At 37.4% G+C, this 19,362-nt stretch overlaps 1 protein-coding gene and 1 pseudogene across 3 annotated transcripts in view; one reads left to right on the plus strand and one right to left on the minus strand.

The window, feature by feature from the left end:
- Positions 1–19,362, plus strand: part of NSUN3 (NOP2/Sun RNA methyltransferase 3) — a 55,040-nt gene that overhangs the window by 16,924 nt on the left and 18,754 nt on the right. For 2 of the 3 annotated variants that reach the window (XM_025417669.3, XM_025417683.3), the window contains 2 exons: positions 3,932–4,086; positions 4,836–4,957. In XM_025417669.3, the coding sequence (XP_025273454.1) occupies positions 3,932–4,086; positions 4,836–4,957 (277 nt within the window). Of the gene's footprint in view, positions 1–3,931; positions 4,087–4,835; positions 4,958–10,508; positions 10,939–19,362 lie in introns of those variants that run through there. The other variant, XM_025417674.3, reaches the window with a different exon arrangement.
- LOC112641504 (ubiquitin-conjugating enzyme E2 N-like) lies at positions 9,910–10,378 on the minus strand (annotated as a pseudogene).

Here is a 19,362-nt window from a genome sequence, read left to right on the forward strand (position 1 = left end):
TGACTGGCCTTGGGACTCTCTGGCTTCCTTAGCACTTGCCTGTAGGGGCCATGTGGCACAAACATGAAGTGTGTGGGAGTTACCAACTCTTGGAATGGGCTTCAACCAATGAGAGGCAGGAGACAGGAAGATCCGCAGATTAATTGTTCTTCCTCCCCACTCCGCTAAACCCCAAAGTTTCTTCCAAGACTCAGCAATTTCAGACTATCAGTGTATCCTGAGAGGCTGACCAGTTCTGTAGCCAGCTTGATTGCAAACCCTCTTATACTTGTGTTCCCTCTTGGCATGATTTTCTTCCTTTTTTCTCTCTAGCTTCCACGGGGTTGCATCTCCTCCATAATAGAAACTTTTGCCTTAGGTCTTTTTCTAGTGAATTCAGGCTTTTAGACAACTGTCCATAAGCTGCATTAGCAAATCTTCCAAAAGCCCCTGAAATAAACACATAAACTAATTTTTTTTTAAGTATATTACCTGTGCAAATGCAGCCTTAAGGTGATTTCCTACTCCTTTCCCTGCCCCCAATAAAATTGAGGCCATCTCCCGAGTGCCTTCTATATAAAAATTGTGGTGCAGTGGTAGTAGAAAAGGTAAGCAGTGCACACAAACATCTCATGAGGTAAACTATGAAGTACTATAGGAGAGGTTCAGAGTATATATGAGAAGTGGACAAGTGAGTCAAATATGGTGGAGCACAGAGCATGTTGGTAAAATAGTGGGAGGTTAAAATTGAAAGGTTGTCTTGAGGTCTCATTACCACAAACCTTGAAATGAATCAGTAGTTTGAACTTTAATGGATGACAGGAAATCATTAAACGTTTTAATCAGGAGTGACAATCAGAGAAAACATATATATTGACATGTATAGATATGTAGGTGTGCATATATTTATACATATAGATATTTGAGCAAAAGGTTTATAAAAATATTTCCCCCTCAACATTATTTATACATGTAAATATTTTATATATATTTATACATGTAGATACATATATTATCTATAGATTCATACAGATATTTGAGCAAAAGGTTTATAAAAATATCTCCCCATCTACTTTAGAATTTCACCTTCATTTGGTTTTCTAGCTTTGTTTCCCTGGTAACCTGACAGATTGTCACTATGTTTCCAGGCAACATTACTCATGATAAAAAAGACTCTGTTAAAATGCATGTGCACTGAGAAAAAGAATAAATAAGCTCCAGAGACTTGATGGGGAGGCCTTGATTGGGCCTTCCTGAGTACAGTGATTCTGGTAACTGGGCATCCCTCATGGGCATCCAGAAGCTGCACCCTTGGAGTTGTTAGAAGAGATGTCTCCTGTGGGACATGAAGCTTTTAAGTCAGGACAGCTCCTACACCTGCCCAACGTGAATCTTCTCTTCTTGCACCTAAATTACCAACTTACCGAATTACAAGGTGCTCCGTGAAAGAGGAATGTGTCACCCTTCCCTCTCAGCAAGCTGTGGTTTCTGTCCTTTGTAGGACGATGCAAAACATGACCTGTGTGAATGTTGAGCTGAATCAGACCTGAAGATCTAGTGGTTGAAAAGACTAAAAACCTAGAAATTATAAAAGTGATATGATTGACGTAAAAATCGTGAAATATATGAATTAAAAAAGATACTACAAATAAATTCAGAAGACAATGTAAGAAACCCTTGCAGATCAGATGGCAGAAAAAGGGTTAATATTCATACAATGAAAATATTGTTACTTGTTAGTAAGAAAAATACAAATAGTGCAACAGGAAAAAAAAAGGCAAAGGGTAAGAATAGGCATTGACAGAAAAGCAAAACCAAATGGCAAATAGAAAATGAAAAGATGTTCAGTTGTGTTAGAGATCAGAGATTATTATACTACATCACATCCCACATCAAACTATTAATAAGAACACGTCTTGTGGGAGTTTGGTGACGGGATGAGATAATATACTAAAAGTAAAAATTCCCCTGCCCAAACCTATCCATTTTTCTGGAATGTTCTCATAATAATAAAAACATATTATGAAAGGACAACTGTATAAAGATGTTAGTTGAATTTTATTAGTGATGACAATGTGAATGCCCAGTGATTGGTACTGGATGAGTAAAGGGTGGCTCATCCATTTCATGTACTATTTAGTAACCTTTAAAAATTATTTATATTTCTGTCAGTTGACTTGTCAGTTGACTTTAAAGTATTGGCATATATATGGGTTTATAATTCAGGTTCATTCTGATGGGGTAGGTGGGCAGTTGGTAGAGAGAGTACGTAAAAAATGAGATGAAGAAATGACACTGGAAATATATAATTCCATTTATATAGATTTTATATAGGTATACACATGAAGGGATGTGGTATGGTAGTATGATTACCGAAGTATTAGATGGCTATCTGAAGACTGGGTTCCAGGTGATTTTTTTTTTTTTTTATGTTCTACTTTTGACCATTTAAAAATATGCTTGTATGTGTACGTTATATATCATAATTCATATTACATAATAAATACATATAAATATTACATATACATATGTATTTAAATAAAGGAAAGACAGGATAACTATTTCACAGGTTAGGGAATGAACCCCTTTGCTATGTGCCTTCTTTTTTTAAATTTTTTTAATTTTTAATTTTTTATTTTTTGCTGCTATGTGCCTTCTGAACCGAGGAGTACAGCATGGTGCTTAAGAGATGCCTAAGGGCAGGTCGGGCTCTGATATATGGAGGGGCTTGTAGCTCTGTGAACTTGGGCTTATGGTCTGGGTTTCCTCATCAGTAAAATATAAACAACAGTAAACGTATCTCATAGGTTTGTGAGGACTAAATGTGTCCCTACATGTAAAGTCTTAGAGCAATGTCTAGCACAGAGTAAGGGCTCAGGAATTGTTGGTAAGTAAAATGAACATTTGTTATTACTCCTTTGTAGTCCTATGCTTAGATATGTCATCAAAATATCACATTTAAACTTAGCAACCAATTTTTAAGGTAGCTGTTGTAGGGGAGATAAAATTTCTCTTCTGTCCTCTTAGGGTTTCTCATTGGGAGTGACAAAAAACCGATTAGTGGAAGTAAAGCACACAAATTTTGTTTAGTAAAATTTTACATGTACATGGGAGTTGCCACAAGGAAACGGAAGATCCACAAAAGTGGTCAAGCATGAGTGCTTATGTACGAGGTTGAACGTAGAGTGCCAGTTGTGGGAAATAACTAAAATATGTCGGGGAGAAGACAGGAAGGATTTTTAACATATTGTTAAATAGATTTCTCTTGGCCCGACTCCCCATCTCTGGTGATAAGGTATTTCTTTCCTTGTAGTATATGTAGAGTATCTCCTTCTGGGAAGAGAAAGGAAGGTAGAAATGTCCTTCCTGCATCTGTTACTCAAGTGCCTTTAACTCAAAATAAGATGCCGAAGTGGCATATTTTGGAGAGGCATGTTCTGAACCCCTTCACTAGGTACAATCCCCATTTTACACGTAAGGAGACTGAGACTTAGAGAGAGCTAAGTAACTTCCCGAGTCACTTCCTGATTTGAGCCCATGTCTTACCGTAGAGCCAGCAGCACTTGACATGCTTTTTTCCACATACTGTGTACCTTCTTTTATTTAAAATGAAAATGTTCTGTCCCAGTAACAGAGCACTTGCTCTTAAGAGCTTTGTGGGGAGCACTGTGGGTTTGAGGTGTTGGTTGTGTAGCACATCATTAGGAATCCATGACTACATTTGGAGGAGTAACTGGGCTAAGCTCCGACAGGCTGTGTAGGCATGACTACTGTGCGTTTGTGTGTGTTGCTGTTTTTAAAACCAAAGATAATCGTAGTATTTCCCTTTGTACCCTATTTCTGCATAGTTATGATGAATTGGTTTCTTTCTGAAATTTATTTGCTCAAAAAAAGTAGGAACTTAGCAATTCCATTGTATCCATTTTAAAACTTTTTAATCCTTGATATCTAGGTTATCTTCACTGTAACGAATACGATGGCCTGAGATTCAGGTGGCTGAAGCAGACGTTAGAATCTTTCATCCCACAGCCGTTGGTAGATGTAATTAAAGTGTCTGAATTGGACGGCAGAGACCTGGGAGATGCGCAGCCAGGAACGTTTGACAAGGTACTGTTATTACACTGTGACAAACTGACGGGCTCCCGGTGGTCCCGCTGTGACGTTGCTTTGTTGTTGTTGTTTTCCATCTGCTTCCAGACACAGCCTGGTGCAATTTCTTGGTGCTCTGGGAAATTTTGATAAAGTGAACAAGGAAGCGGTTTTTGCTGGATGCTCAGCATGCTTCAAAGGAAGCAGTAACATTGGGATTGGGGATTATTGTATGTTTTCTTTATTTCCAGGTACCTCAGAGATACTCAGGAAAAGATCCGGTATTATTTGGGTCAATGCACAAACGTAGACACTATATTGCTTTAGTTTGGAAACGTTTTCTATCTGAGTATGACAGTTGAAGAAAAAGAGAACATTTCAGCAAACCAAAATTGAAATATTACTTCTCAAAAATAAATGCTGAGAGTTCAGAAATATGTTAATGTCTGTTTAAAATGAGTAACTTTTATAGAAGCTTTTGCTGTAGTCGTCAAGAATATGAAATATGAGTAGACATTAGTAGACTTTTGGTCCTCCTATTCCCTCTCCCCGCCAAAAAAACAAACCTTAAAAGTGTGCAGGGAATTTTCATGTAAAGTATTAGTGAAGACATGTCATGAAGAATTTACTATAGTATATTTTTGATTTTGAAAGAGATGTCTTTATTAGCTGTTTTTTGTCATGTTTTACATGACTACTCCATGTATCTTGCATCTGAGACTGTATCTTCAGTGCACATGTGCATTATATATCCTTTTTTCCTCTAGGTGTTAGTTGATGCTCCATGCTCCAATGATCGGAGTTGGTTGTTCTCTTCAGATTCTCAGAAGGCAGCCTGTAGGATAAGCCAAAGGAGGAATTTGCCTGTTCTGCAGATAGAACTCCTAAGGTGAGGGCTATTCATAAAACAGTTTATTCTGGTTTCTAATGACACGCCATGACACAGAGAATTCCCCAGAGGGTCTCTGTGTAGGAGTTGGTAACTATTCTTCCAAAAGCTGTATCCAGAAAATTCTTGACCTCTTTCCTTTCAGCCCTCATGCTGTAGGCCCTGCCGCCCCCTCCTCCGCCCCCTCAGTGAATTGTAGTACTGTAGTACCATTGTCTTTTAAGGAACACATGTGATTTTACTGTGGTTTAAAGTTATTTGCATATCGGGACCATCTCAAACCCAGGGCTCAGCACCCTATTTTTTAACCAGAACCTGAACAGTGCCCCGCATCGTAGCTTTGGACCAGGATGTATTTTTTTGGTAATGGATACATTGTTCTAAATGAGTCAGCCTTCTAGGAAGTCATAGTTCATTGTTAGCACTTATCTACCTTCAAAGAATTTTCCAGAAGCATGTGATCACCAAGAGATGCATTGTTTTTGTTTGTTTGTTTGTTTGTTTGTTTGTTTGTTTCCAAACAGAGGATTTTGGGACATTCTTTTCTGGTTTCAAAAGAGATTTGTACTTACACCCTACTCCCAAGTAATTCCTGTTGTTTAATGCAGAGCAAAAATTATCTGGAATATTTAAACTATAGTTTAATGATGCATTACACCTGTTACGTCTTACATGTGGAATGAGAATGACTAACATTTCTTATGCACTGCTGACAACAAGGTTTATGTCCACCTTCCGACGGTTGCACAACAAGGAATACATGTCAGTACCTAAGTATTATAGCCAAGTGCTATGTAGTCTTGTTCTTGTACTAAATAATGAAATCAGCTCATACGGCTATTCCAGGTAGTGCCCACGAGAGGCTTCTTCTAAATGTTACCTATCTGGCAGTTAAATTGTTTATATGCTTCCAGTGTCTGCCTTTCCTCTTCTAAACCCTAAGATGTTTTGAGAATTTTATACCCCTCCCCGCACCTCTTGGGTTATTAGCTTTGGCATGTTGCATACATCCTGATATAAGACTTCTTTCTCATCTAAACTTTCTTGATCTGGCTTCTTAATGATTCCAGCTACTCTGGGCCTTGCTGTGGCTATACCTTATAACAGACAGTAAGTTTTATGATGGTTTATTAGCATTGTGTCTTCTTTTTTTAAAAAATACCGATTAAATAACCAGGCTTTCCAAGAATACCATTTTTCTTTCTTATGAAAAATCCTCCTTCACCTCTTTTTTTTCCCTGTTCATTACCAAGCTTTTTGTTTTTTATTCTATCTACTGCTTTCCCTCCCATTTTGTCTCAATTCATTGTAATCTGTTTTCTGTTCCCTTTATTTTCTCAAATTTATGCTTGTTAAAGTTACTAAAGACCCATTAAATTGATAAATATTTTTCAGTTTTACTTAATCTCTGATAGCATTTTTAGATGTATTTTATTATATAACTATTACATGAAAACATTTTCATTGTAAAAAACTCAATAAATATGAATCAAAAGGCCCCCTTTGCCATGGACCCAACCAAATACCAGCTTTCTTTACTGAGTTAACTGTTGTACACTCTTCCAGACTTTTTCTATAGCTGTTTTTACTATCATGTGTATAGAGAAATACATTTAAAAATAACTGCTATCATTGTGTATATATTGTTCTGAAACTTGCTTCTTTTGTACTTAATTTTTCTTAGTTTTTCCTTGTAGATATACTTTGTTCTCTTCAACTTTTGCAAACTATTAAGTAGCGTCAGTCTGTCATATTCTATTCAATCCTCTATTTTTTGGATACTTACATTATTTCCTTTTTTTTTTCTTTTACAAACCACGCTTTGATTTATCTCATTGGACATGAAACTAACATTTTTCTTGATTAAATATCAAGAAGTGGAATTAAGGATCAAACATTTAGGTGTATTGAATTTTTCTCTAAAATAGCTATACCAGTTTATACTTCATATTGCATTGGACTTTTGTTGACTGCATTTTCCCTCCTTTTTTTTTTTTTTCTTTTCTTTTTTTTTTTTTTTTTTTTTTTTTTTTAAGATTTTGAGGGGGTAGAGGAAGAGGAGAGAGAATCTTAAACAGATTCTGTGTTGAGCTCAGAGCCTCACACAAGGCTCCGGGGCTCTGATCTCACCACCCTGAGATCATGACCTGAGCTAAAACCAAGAGTTGGAGGCTCAGCTGACAGCCACTCAGGTGTCCCTGCTTGTTCCTTTTTATAATAATATTCTCTTCCTTTGATTTTTGTGATAATATGTTTTTCTGATTATCTTCCTACTTATTTTCTTAATTTACTCTTAAGCAGCTTATCCTATAATTTCTGGGTTTCCTTAGGCTGCTGATGTTGGCGCTCTCCTCTCTTTATCTGATGGCTTCAACTCATATAACATGCTGTCTCCCACATATGTGTGTAAACTCCCTGGCCCCAGACCTATATATTCAGTTATCTGTGATATATCCCCATTTGGAAGCCCCCTGGACACATAAAGAAGGCAACTTATAATTTCTAATGCTTTTCTGTCCTCTCCAAAATCAACAAAACAAAAAATCAGATAGAAACTCCATTATTCTACCTCTTTTTTTTCCTCTTCTGTGTCTCAGTAATTTCCATACCATCAGACATTTGCCTACGTCAGAAACCCATCTTCAGCCCCCCACTTGCTTTTATACTCAGTCCGTCGCTAAGATGCTTCAGTTGTACCTGTCACATATTGCTCAAGTCCATCCAATTCTTTTTTATTTATGTATTTATTTATTTTTATTTTTTTTTAGTCCATCCAATTCTATCCACCCTTGATAGCTGACCTAAGCCACCAGCATCCGTCATCTGAATCATTGCAGTTGGCTCCTAACTGCTCTCCATGTCTCCGGGTGTGAGCTTCACTTCACTCTTCACAGTAAAGCAAATCTGATGTGAAATGTGAACCTGATTGTGTCATTCTCCTTTTTGAAATCCTGCAGTGGTTCCCATTACCATTAAAATTTCAAATCCTTTAGTATGATATTCAAGTCCTCTCTGGATATGGTTCCTTCTTACTTCATTTGCCTCGTCATCTCAGGACTTCTCTTGCATTGTGTTCCATCTGAGCAGTTCTTCAGACTCACCTTGTGGTGTCATTTCTGAGGCCGGTGCATTTCCTCTTCCTTTTGGTTAAGAGTTGTTCTTACTCACCCTCCCCTTTCTCTTGGCTAACTCCGGATTTTTTAGGAATTAGCTTTGACATCTTATTGAAGCCTTACCTGACTCCCTAGGACTAGGATTGATATTCTCTTCAGTTCCTTACTTTCATTTAAAATATATATTGTCAGTCCCTTTGCTTAATATTTGCCTAGTACTTATCTCTCTCTTCAACAAGACTGTTATAAGCCCCTTGGGAACAGGGATAGTCTTACTCTTTTTACTGCTAATACATAATTTGATGTCTGATACATAGAAGGAGGTCAGTAATTGTTTAAAAACACTAAATTACAAGGACTGAGTATTTAGAATTTAAATCTGTAATTAAATTTATAGCAAAGTTAATCTGCCAAAAATGATATAATCACAGTTGTGCTACATAGTCATTAAGCATAAACATAAAGCATTTCCATTATTTATTTCAATTATATTGCTTTTATATAACCAAAGCTTGGTTTTAGTTTCAGTTTAGCTTTTTTTTTTTCCCTCAATTAACAAATTTCTCTTAACATTTAACATTTCAGTCATCATTGTGAAGGTCAGGCATTTATACAGACCTCACATAGGCTCCTACTTATGCCCTAACAACTACCACTCCTCCTCTCTCCCATCATCTTATTCCCCAAAAGGAATGGCTTTAGCCCTGTGTCATTTAAGTAGCATATTAACAAGGTGGAAAACTGACATCTCAATCACTACAGGTGTACATTATCATGAAATTAGTTGGAGAAGATCATCACTCCAGCCATCTCCTAGTCTTTTCCTTGAGCAGCTGCTCTCCATTTCCTGTCCCCGATGCTTGGTCTTGTGAGAGATTTGGGAGCACCAAAAGTAGTTAAACTCTGGGTTCCTTGGCTGTGTAGTTGTTATGATCATGGAGAAAGAGCGGGATACCCAAGCGATAGGCACAGAGAATGGTTCTAATTCCCTAAGTCTGGTGGCTGAAAAGATGAAGAGAAAAATGATAGTGTGAGCCATAATTTCTCTTTTATCTTATGTCCCTGACCCCAGAAAGTGGAAAAAAAAATATATAAATATATAAATTTTCCCATCAAGGATAGCTCTGTCACTCACACACAAGAAGTTTCGTACTTTTTTTTTTTTTTTTTAGAATAACAAAAAATATTTTACTAAAACATAAGATTTACAGAAGTTTCCAGACAAGCCATACAAAATGGTCGCAAGCTTTTTCTTGAAGGAAGGATTCTACACTTGACAGCAAAGTCACAATGTTATTAGTGAGGGCTGTGATGTTTAATGTTCCCATTTTGGTTCAAACAATCAAGTTTGTCAATCTACAGTGTCTCAATAAAGTTAGACTTGGCTAGAGAGCATACTCTAAAGAACTGGTTAGCTGCTTTTAACCGATGCAATTAGATCACCATTAAAAGGGGGAAAGGAGCCCATAAAATTAAAATAAAACTACCTCTCCCCCTCAAAAATAATAATAAAGAAAAACACCCACACCCCTGCAGCTAACCCTGACAACTACCTTCATTCACAGTGTTTATACAAACCATGATGGGGGGAAAGGAATAAAAGCAGAGAGGGGCCACTGCTTTTAAGTGTTTCACAACAATCCAGATGGTACTTCTAGCCTCTGCTCATGCTTTACAACAGTGAATCAGGACAAGACATAGATTTGCTAATGTGCATTTAATCACCAAAGCACTGAAGATGTCTGGGCTTTTATTCTGTAATGTTTCTAAGACTGTGTCCATTAAATGCAAACAAAAAAGGAAGAAGTCTTGGCAGAACAGGAGAAGTGATGGCACACTTGATGATCAGATCGATTTTAAATATTATTAATGGCATATAGCCTAGTCCATGCTCTAGCTGTTTCTATGGCTTGGACTTCGTTGGTCTTCCACTGCTCCACTACATCATTTGCTAACAGATCATCTGGATTGGGAGCACTAACAAAGCCTGGATCGATAGCAGAACTGTGCGGATCTGCAGTGCTGGGGACCACTTATCTTTCAAAATATCTAAACATATTCTTCCCAACTTGTCTACATTAGGATGATAAATTTTGGTCATGAAACGTACTTTAGGGGCTGCCATCGGGAATTCTTCTGGAAGGAATAGTTCAAGTTTAAAAGTCCCTCCCTCTAAGGGGGAATCCTGGGGGCCAGCAATGACCACATGAAAATAACGGGCGTTGCTCTCATCTGGTTCTGCTTTAATGCCAGGAACTGGTTCTGCCAGCAAACGCTGGGTTTCCTTGATAATCCTGCGGGGCAGCCTACCATCTAGTCAGATCCCGAGTTCGGCCTCTGCTCTGGCTCCCCTCGCCTCACGCACGAGTGGAAGTCCAGGGCTCAAGTTTCGTACTTTCTTTCTTTTTTTTTTTTTTAATTTTATTTATTTATGATAGTCACACAGAGAGAGAGAGAGAGAGGCAGAGACACAGGCAGAGGGAGAAGCAGGCTCCATGCACCGGGAGCCCGACGTGGGATTCGATCCCGGGTCTCCAGGATCGCGCCCTGGGCCAAAGGCAGGCGCCAAACCGCTGCGCCACCCAGGGATCCCTCAAGTTTCGTACTTTCTTTGAAATCTTTCTCACCTAGTTATTGACTTACTTTCCTTTAACAAAAGGTAATCCTTTTATTCCACAATAAGAAATAAAGATTTCAAATCAAACATATGCAAGAGAGTAAATATATTATGTGTGAGTTTTGGTCAAAAGTATAAAGGATTGATATAGTAGATGCTTATTTGCATTTGCAAAGAGCAATTAGAAAGCAAGAAAGCAAATATTGCCTAGGCTGATACTGTGAACAGAAGATAGCACTCAGAAAGGAGAAAAGGAGTGGAAAGGATAATTGAGAGGCAAGTAAGGAAAACTTTTTGTACTGTCTTGTTGAAGACTAGTATTTGCATTTGTCAGCTGACAGATATGTACTCAAAGATACTTTATGCCCTCTGTGGCTGTATATTCATTTACCTCCCCAGATATCATTAATATTTATATTAATCAGGCAGTCTGCATAGTGTTTGCAATTTTAGCTTTTGAGAACACAACAATGTACAACCAAATATTACTCTGGCACATATTTTTATGAATGTGATACCTAAATTAAAATTGGTATTTTATTTATAATTATTATTTTTAAAGATTTTATTTAATATTTGAGAGAGAAACAGGGAGCACCAGCAGGGAGAGGAGCAGAGGGAGAGAGAGAGAAGCAGGCTCCCTGCCGAGATGGGAGCCTGAGGTGGGGCTAGACCCTGGGACCCTGAGATCATGACCTGAGCCGAAAGCAGACACTTAACCAACTGAGCCACCCAGACGTCCCAATACTTTATTTAATAGAAGATTCTTGATGTTACATTTTTTGAAAGAGTAATGTTAATAGATATGTAAGTCTTAAAAAAATTCTTTTAAAAAATAAAATTCTTTTAAAAAATAAATCATTAAATTTTTTTTTTTAATTCTTTTTTAAAAATAAGAAGTCCCAGGATCAAGTCCCGCATTGGGCTCCCCACAGGGAGCCTGCTTCTCCCTCTGCCTGTGTCTCTACCTCTCTCTCTGTGTCTCTCATGCATAAATAAAATCTTTAAAAAAAATAATTATGTATATAATCATGAAAATAGTAATGTAACCTGATTTTTTTTTCAGCATGGAAAGCGTATTGGAAGACACAGTGATGACGGGAGGTAGATCCCAAAGCATATGAGGCCATTGTACACTTATTGAGGACTCTTTGATTTATTCATACAGAAATGGAAAAATTAGAATCTTCTATTTAATGTATAAAACATGAAGATAAAATTATACACAACTCTCTCACACATCTTCCCCAAAACCATAGCAGAAGATGAGAATGTGGGACAATGTTATAAGGAATAATTGAACATAAACCAGTTCTATTAAGGGAGTGTCATTTGAAAGTATATATTTATTATTTATCAAAATAATTCCTGAGACCAACCGTTTCTGTTACATACTATGTATATACAAACTACATAATCAGATTCTCTTGCCTTGTTTTTATTTAAATGTATTAGGAAAAACAGTGGGAAAATATGCTGAAAATAATATACGTGTAATCTCTTTGAAAGTGGCCATGGTGTTTGTGCAAAAGAAGTTTACATGATTTTTAGGTGGGAAAGCACAAACTGAAGAGCATGATTTATAACAAAAATATTGGTATGTTATTGCAGTAATGTATCATGTCATCCATTTCCTCAGAGAAAATCAATCACATTTAAAATACTGACCCCTTCTGGTTTTCTTTTCTTACCAATTGACAAGTAAAATCCAATTTGTGAATTCATTGAGAATGGAAGCTTAGATTATTCAGTAACATTCTGAAAATTTGTATAAATCATCCAGATAACTATCCTTTAAAAGTGGTACTCTGACTGCAAGAATTGTGTTTTAAAAGAAACACTTAAAAAAAAAATCGTCAGCGACTGCTCTGTCATGCTCTTGAGCTGAGCTAAGGGATACCTAGTAACTGTGGAGCATGAGTCTTCATCACTCATCAACATAGTGACCAAAATACTGATGTGTTCATGTTGGGAAAATAATCTTTGGACATACAATTCTATTAGACTGGAAGATTTCCACCACTGTTTGGGCTATGTATACAGTTTCTCTTAAAGGCTAGCTAATTCAGTTAGCTCTGCGTGCTATCATTATATCCTTAAATATATAATGATATAGTTAATCATGTGTTATGTATCCGGAAAACAAAAGCATACCGCTATTAATCCTACTACTACTATTTCTACTACTTTTCTTCATCCTCCTCTTCTTCCTTTTTCTTCTTTTTTTCTTTAAGTTAGATGGCAGGAGTCAGAGATTCTCAGATTAAAAACCTATAATTTTAAAAAAACAAAAACCTATAATTTGTTTGGGCAAAGTACATATATCTTTTCATTAACAGTGTATAGATAGAATATTCCACATTAAGTGAAATTGCAGAAGGTTGAGGAGATATCCACAGTTTGTAGCTATTATATTTTCAACATTAAAAATATCTCAAGTATTGGGACGCCTGGGTGGCTCAGGGTTTGCACCTCTACCTTTGGCTCAGGCTGTGATCCTGAGCCCGGAGTCCCGGGTTTGAGTCCTTTATTGGGCTCCCTATGAGGAGCCTGCTTCTTCTGTCTCTCTCTCTCTCTCTCTCTCTCTCTGTCTCTCATGAATAATAAATAGAATCTTAAAAAAAAAAATCTCAAGTATAGATTGACAACATGAAATACAATCTTGAAAATGAGATTTTTATCATCTATCATCTATCAATTTATCCAGTATTTATTAAATATTAGTTTTGCATCAGAACTTTGCTAGGCACTGCAGATACTAAAATATATATAAAATGCTCCTTGTGGGGGATCCCTGGGTGGTTCAGCAGTTTAGCGCCGCCTTCAGCCCAGGGCATGATCCTGGAGTCCAGGGATCGAGTCCCACATGGGGCTCCCTGCATGGAGCTTGCTTCTCCCTCTCTGACTCTCTGTCTCTCTGTGTGTATGTGTCTCTCATGAATAAATAAATAAAATCTTTAAAAATAATAAAATGATCCTTGTTCTCAGGGTCCTCAAGGCAATTGTCATAAAATGGGGCAAGAATGTGGTAACAGAGTCAAGTTTAGAGGCAGCAAGAATGGGGTGTGAGTTTAACAAGTTATATTTTTACAAAATAAGCAACAGAAAACATTTAAACTGGAGATACTTATTTTAATAGTTTTTCCTAACGTGGAAGTAATATAGTCTGATAAAACATTTGAAATATAAAAAGAAATAAAAAGAAGAAAATAAGCCATTCATTGAAAGAAACTTATATTGACTTACTTCCTTTGATTGCGTATAGTAATTACAATAATAGAAATCATAGTAATATATGTATGATTCAGTATCTTTTTCTATGTAATTTATTATAAACATGTTAATTATTAAATAGTCATTGAAAATATACTTTTGAAATGGCTACATCATGTTAAATCATTCATTCATTTATTGGGTAATTAGGAGTATCAAAAACTTTCTAATGATAGGATCTGATTAATACCAAAAATAGGTACAAAAACATCCTAGTGGAAGTTAAAACATCAGCTTTTTCAATGATCCAGGCAAGAGTTTGATAACTCTTTGGGGAAGGAGTTAGCAGCTGGCCTGTGATCCATTTCTCTTGATTTCTAGGGAGGCAGTCCCACGGAAAGTAGGAAAGTGGGTGACCTAGTTAAACGTGTTGGTAACTGACCTCGTTGCTGAGAGGAGAACCCTTACTTATGGCATGCTTTGAGCAGAGTATCCTTGTTTAGGATGGCCCGTGGTAAACACATTCGAGGATCCAGATTTATGAGGCACAGCTTCCTGGAGAACGTCACGCAGGCCGTTCAGCTCCCTGAGATGTAGTGGAGACGGAACATAACCTACATGCTCCCCATTGTGTGAGGGGACCTGTGAACTTTGCTCAGAGAACTCCTCTACCATCTGAGTAGAAACATTCTGAGCTGTAAGCAGGACTGGGGGAGCCGCACTGGGTGTCTTGGCCTCTTTTGTGTCATTTGCTCGAATACTTGGAAGTATTAGTAAAGCTTGATAGTGGGCACGATCTCTGGTTCGTGAGACTCTGATCTGACAGTGTAATCCAGGGTGTTGGCTCACCCCTAAACCCCCAGTAGGGGCCTCTGATGAAACCTCTTATTTAGTCCCACATCTGAATCTTGAAATGGAGTCCACTTATCCAGACGGCTCTTAAAGTAAAGGCCCCTCCCCCTTTATATCCTGTGCACTGAAGCCCAATTAAAAAGGTGAAGGGGTAGGGCCTGTTGTGCCAGAGCTTGGGCAGGTCCAAGAGAACAAGAAAGTGTGTGATGCTCTGTGAATAGTGATTTTTCCATTTTGGCTCCACTCACTAGTTTAACTAGTAACCGTGGATGCTTTGCGTGGCTGCATTAGCTGCCTGTCTGTGGGTTTGCAGAGGCTCAGGTAAACCGGTGGAGCATCTGGAGGGGTTTACTGCGGGGAAATGCCCACCCGAGCCTTGAGGGCGGGGAGGAGCAACGGGGACACGGGGGTTGTGCCCTGCGGGTTCTTTCCGTCTGTTGTATCCTAAGTGTTTACCTGAAGCATGCCTTCAGGGTCGTGGACGTTGGGGAGTAGGTGTCTTCCCTGTACTGGGGCTTGGCTGCTTCCCCTTCTCTTTTCAGTGTTTTGGGATTTCTGTTTTTGTTTTTACAAAGAGAGGTTTTTGCTTTTTAAATAACTTATCCTATCTGTATCTTCCTTGAGGATTAGTGCGTTGTGTGTGTCCTGTGTAAGAAATCTTTCCATACCTTAGATAGTCTCTTGGGTTATTTTCTGGGAGCTTTATGTTTTAACTTTTCCATTTAGGTCTATGATACACCTCAGCTGATTTTTGCACAGTAGTATGAGGTAGGAATCTGTTTTCTTTTCTACCTTCCCTTTTTTGCTCCTTTTTGTAACCTTGCACGTGGATACCTAATTGTACCAACAGCTCTTAATTTTATTATTTTTTAAAGGTATATTTGTTTTTAAAGAAGAGAAAGCATGGGGGAATGGGGAGAGGGGCAGAGAGAGAGAGAGAGAGTCAGCAGCAGACTCCCCGCTGAGTACAGAGGCCCACCCAGGGCTCCATCTCATGACCTGAGCTGGAATCCAGGGTCACATGCTTAACCAACTGAGCCACCCACGCGCCCCTCAACAGTATTTATTGAAAAGTCTGTCCGCTTACCGATACTCTGTCGTCCTACTCCTGTCATAAATCAGACGTCCACAGTAACATCCATTGGATTTCTGTTTATTCAGTTGCTTTGTTCACAGATCCTCCAGCTAGTGCTGCACTAACCTAATTACCATAGCATCAGTGTCGTCATATGTAGGCGCAAATGTTCCCTTTTTGTTTGTTTCATTTTGCTTTGTTAAGAATCTTGGCTATTTTCCATTCCTTCGCATTTTTACATACCTTTTAGAATCAGCTTTTCAAGTTTTATGGGAAACATTTAGGGATTTTAATTGGAGTTACATTAAATCTATCGATTTAGAGAGCTTTGACATTTTCCTGTTATTTCACAATATTGATAAATTTATTAAATCTAAAAATTTATAGATTCTTTTGGATTTTCAACAAAACCCTCATAATTCTGTAATATATAGAAATATATAGATAATTTTTCTAGATTCTGTATATTTGCTTGGGATTTTTTCATGTGTGTTCATAAGTGAAACTGGCTTATAATTTTTCATTTTTGAAATAGTCTTATTAGAGTTTGGAATTAAAGTTATAGTGGCTTCATAAAATGAATTAAGGAGTAGATTCTCATTTATATTCTCAGGAACGGTTTATGGAAAATTGCAATTATTTTTTTCCTTTGAATATTTGGCAGAAACTGCAGTGGAAGCCGTAACGGGCCTAGAGTTCTGTGAGAAAATCTTCAACCATTGATGTAGTTGTTTCTTTAATGGTTACAGGACTCTTAACAGTTCTCTCTCTCTCTCTCTCTCTCTCTTTTAAAAATCAGTTTTATGAGAGTTTTTTAAAGTAATTTTCCCCTTTTATCCATCTACAAACTTACTGACAGAAAGTTGTGTATAGTATCTCCTTATTATTTTTTTAGTGTCTGCAGGATTTATAATGATGTCCCTGCTTTATTTTTGTGAGGCTTGTCAAATTTTTATGTCTTGTCAGGATCCAGTATTTAACTTCATTCGTCTTTTTTTATTGTAAGTTTGTTTCCTATTTCCAAACATTTGGGGATATTTTTGGTTATCTTATTTTTTAATTTTAATTTTTTTAATTTTTAAATTTTTATTGTGATCAGAGAACATATGCTATCTCAGTTCCTTGTTTAGCTCTAAAGAATTATTTAGGATAGTGGTTTTTAACCCTTGCTCTGTAAAGACCTAGGGATTTTGTAACTTTGTTGGAGGGGCCATCCTGAAGGAAGGGAGAGGGATAACCAGGAGAGCCTTATGGTTCATCACAGCAGATCCAGCTAGACACATGATATCTTCATCTGCTTAAGCTTACAGGATGTCATTGGAAGAAAGTTTTTTGTTACTTAAAAAAAAAAGTCTGAAAAAACTTTAAAAAATCATTTAAATCAACAATAAGCAATTTATTTTTATTTATAAGCACATTTGCCATGGGCCAAAATTAAGTCAACTCTGGTGGTTTTCTTGAGAGACTTTTAGTTCTTTTTCTTTGTATAAGTGAAGAGATGATATTTGATCATAGATTAAAGATCCCATGTCAAAGGCAGGCCTAATATAACCTGTTGTCACTCTTCCTAACTTAAGCAATACAAATCTGCCTTCCTCACATTCAGTCCTAACAAAGAGCTTTTAATCCCTAGCCCACTCTCCGATACTGATTTTAATGAGAAAGGTATACTAAACATAAGGCCCACAGGTAGATGGGATAACAGATATGTTAAAACTTGCCATTTATAATCTGTTTCAGGAGGAGCTAGCATCATGTAATACCCTGCTCTGCCATATACAAAAATACTGTATAAAAAATATTCCTTCTTCAAGGTAGACACTTACTGCTGGTGGAGAGGAGATAATTACCAACATTGTTTTTGTTTCTTATGCTGACAAAGGAATCTGCTGGGTATGGTATCTCTGAAAATAGCGAGCTGTGGTCAGGTTTCTTTATCTTGAATTTACAGAACTTCTTTGATAATAAACAGTTTGTTATCTAGAAATTTGATTACTGACTGAATAGAGTGAAGAGTACCCTCAAGGCTTGTAAAATAATACTTTTAAAACTGATGATGGCACTGGGTAACTATCAACCTAGACATATCTATGTTTTTAGATGCATATACTACCTGAAATTTAATTTCGAATCTGCATTTGTTTGATAGATTGTACATGAGCTTCAACTTTTCACCTTAATGTTTTCTTTGGTCATGGGACATAATAGTGGTATTTGCTTCCTTGCCCAAACTGCTATTTACCAGCAGAAATAGTAAACTGATAACAAACACGGTAAAGTGGTAAGAAACAGACCATGAAAAAAATGAAAGAAATAGGAACTGTTGAAAACGAACAAAAAGAGAAAAATTCAAAATGAGTACTAGAAGCCAACGATGTAACATGGGGAAAAAAATATGGAATGGTAAGGAAAAATAAAACAGAAACCCCTGAAATACTTAGAAGAAAAAAAGACACAAAATGTAGAGGAATTGGGCACTGGGGTGGCTCAGTTGGTTAAGCGTCTTGCCTTTAGCTCAAGTCATGATCTCAGGATCCTGATCAAGTCTTGCATCAGGTTCCCTGCTCAGCAGGGTGTCTGCTTCTCCCTCCCTCTGCTTCTCCCTGCTGTGCCTGCCTGTACTTTATAGCTCTCTCTCTCCCTCCAAATGAATGAATGAATGAATGAATGAATGAATGAATGAATGAATAAAATCTTTTTTAAAAAGTAGAGGAATTAAAACATTCACGATTGTGGGGAGACAGAAAAGGAACAGCTTAGACATATAAGCTTTGTGACCTCATAACAATTGGCTAAACTTGTGGTTTTATCATTTGTTACATTATCTTATAGTAATTAAAATCTATTTGCATATAAAAATAATAGTTTTTTTAAAAGACTGGATTTCCTTCCTTTTATTTTTTTTTTAAGATTTTATTTATTTATTCGTGAGACAGAGAGAGAGAGAGAGGCAGAGACACAGGCAGAGGGAGAAGCAGACTCCTCTCGATCCCAGGACCCCAGGATCACTACCTGAGGCAAAGGTAGATGCTCAACCAGTAAGCCACCCAGGCGTCCCTATTTCCTTCCTTTTAAATCAGATTGATTGCCCTCCACTCTATCTCTGTCAGACTTCTCTTATGGTTACCAGAAAGATAGTATCAGGGGTAACCTTCATTGTTTAATATGTTTTAATGGCACTTTTGGCATCTAAAAGGATTCTGGTACCAATTGCAATGTGGTTGGGGGCAAGTTCACCCCCGACACCACCAACTAGTTCTCTGTGATACCAGCTTGGCATCCTGAAGTTTATTATTTATTTATTTATTTATTTATTTATTTATTTATTTATTTATTTATTTATTTTTTATGATAGTCACATTGAGAGAGAGAGAGAGAGAGAGGCGGAGACATAGGCAGAGGGAGAAGCAGGCTCCATGCACCGGGAGCCCGATGTGGGATTGGATCCCGGGTCTCCAGGATCACGCCCTGGGCCAAAGGCAGGCGCTAAACCGCTGCGCCACCCAGGGATCCCGGCATCCTGAAGTTTAATTCA

This window comes from Canis lupus, chromosome 33 (genome assembly GCF_003254725.2).
Source record: "Canis lupus dingo isolate Sandy chromosome 33, ASM325472v2, whole genome shotgun sequence".
Lineage (NCBI taxonomy): Eukaryota > Metazoa > Chordata > Mammalia > Carnivora > Canidae > Canis > Canis lupus.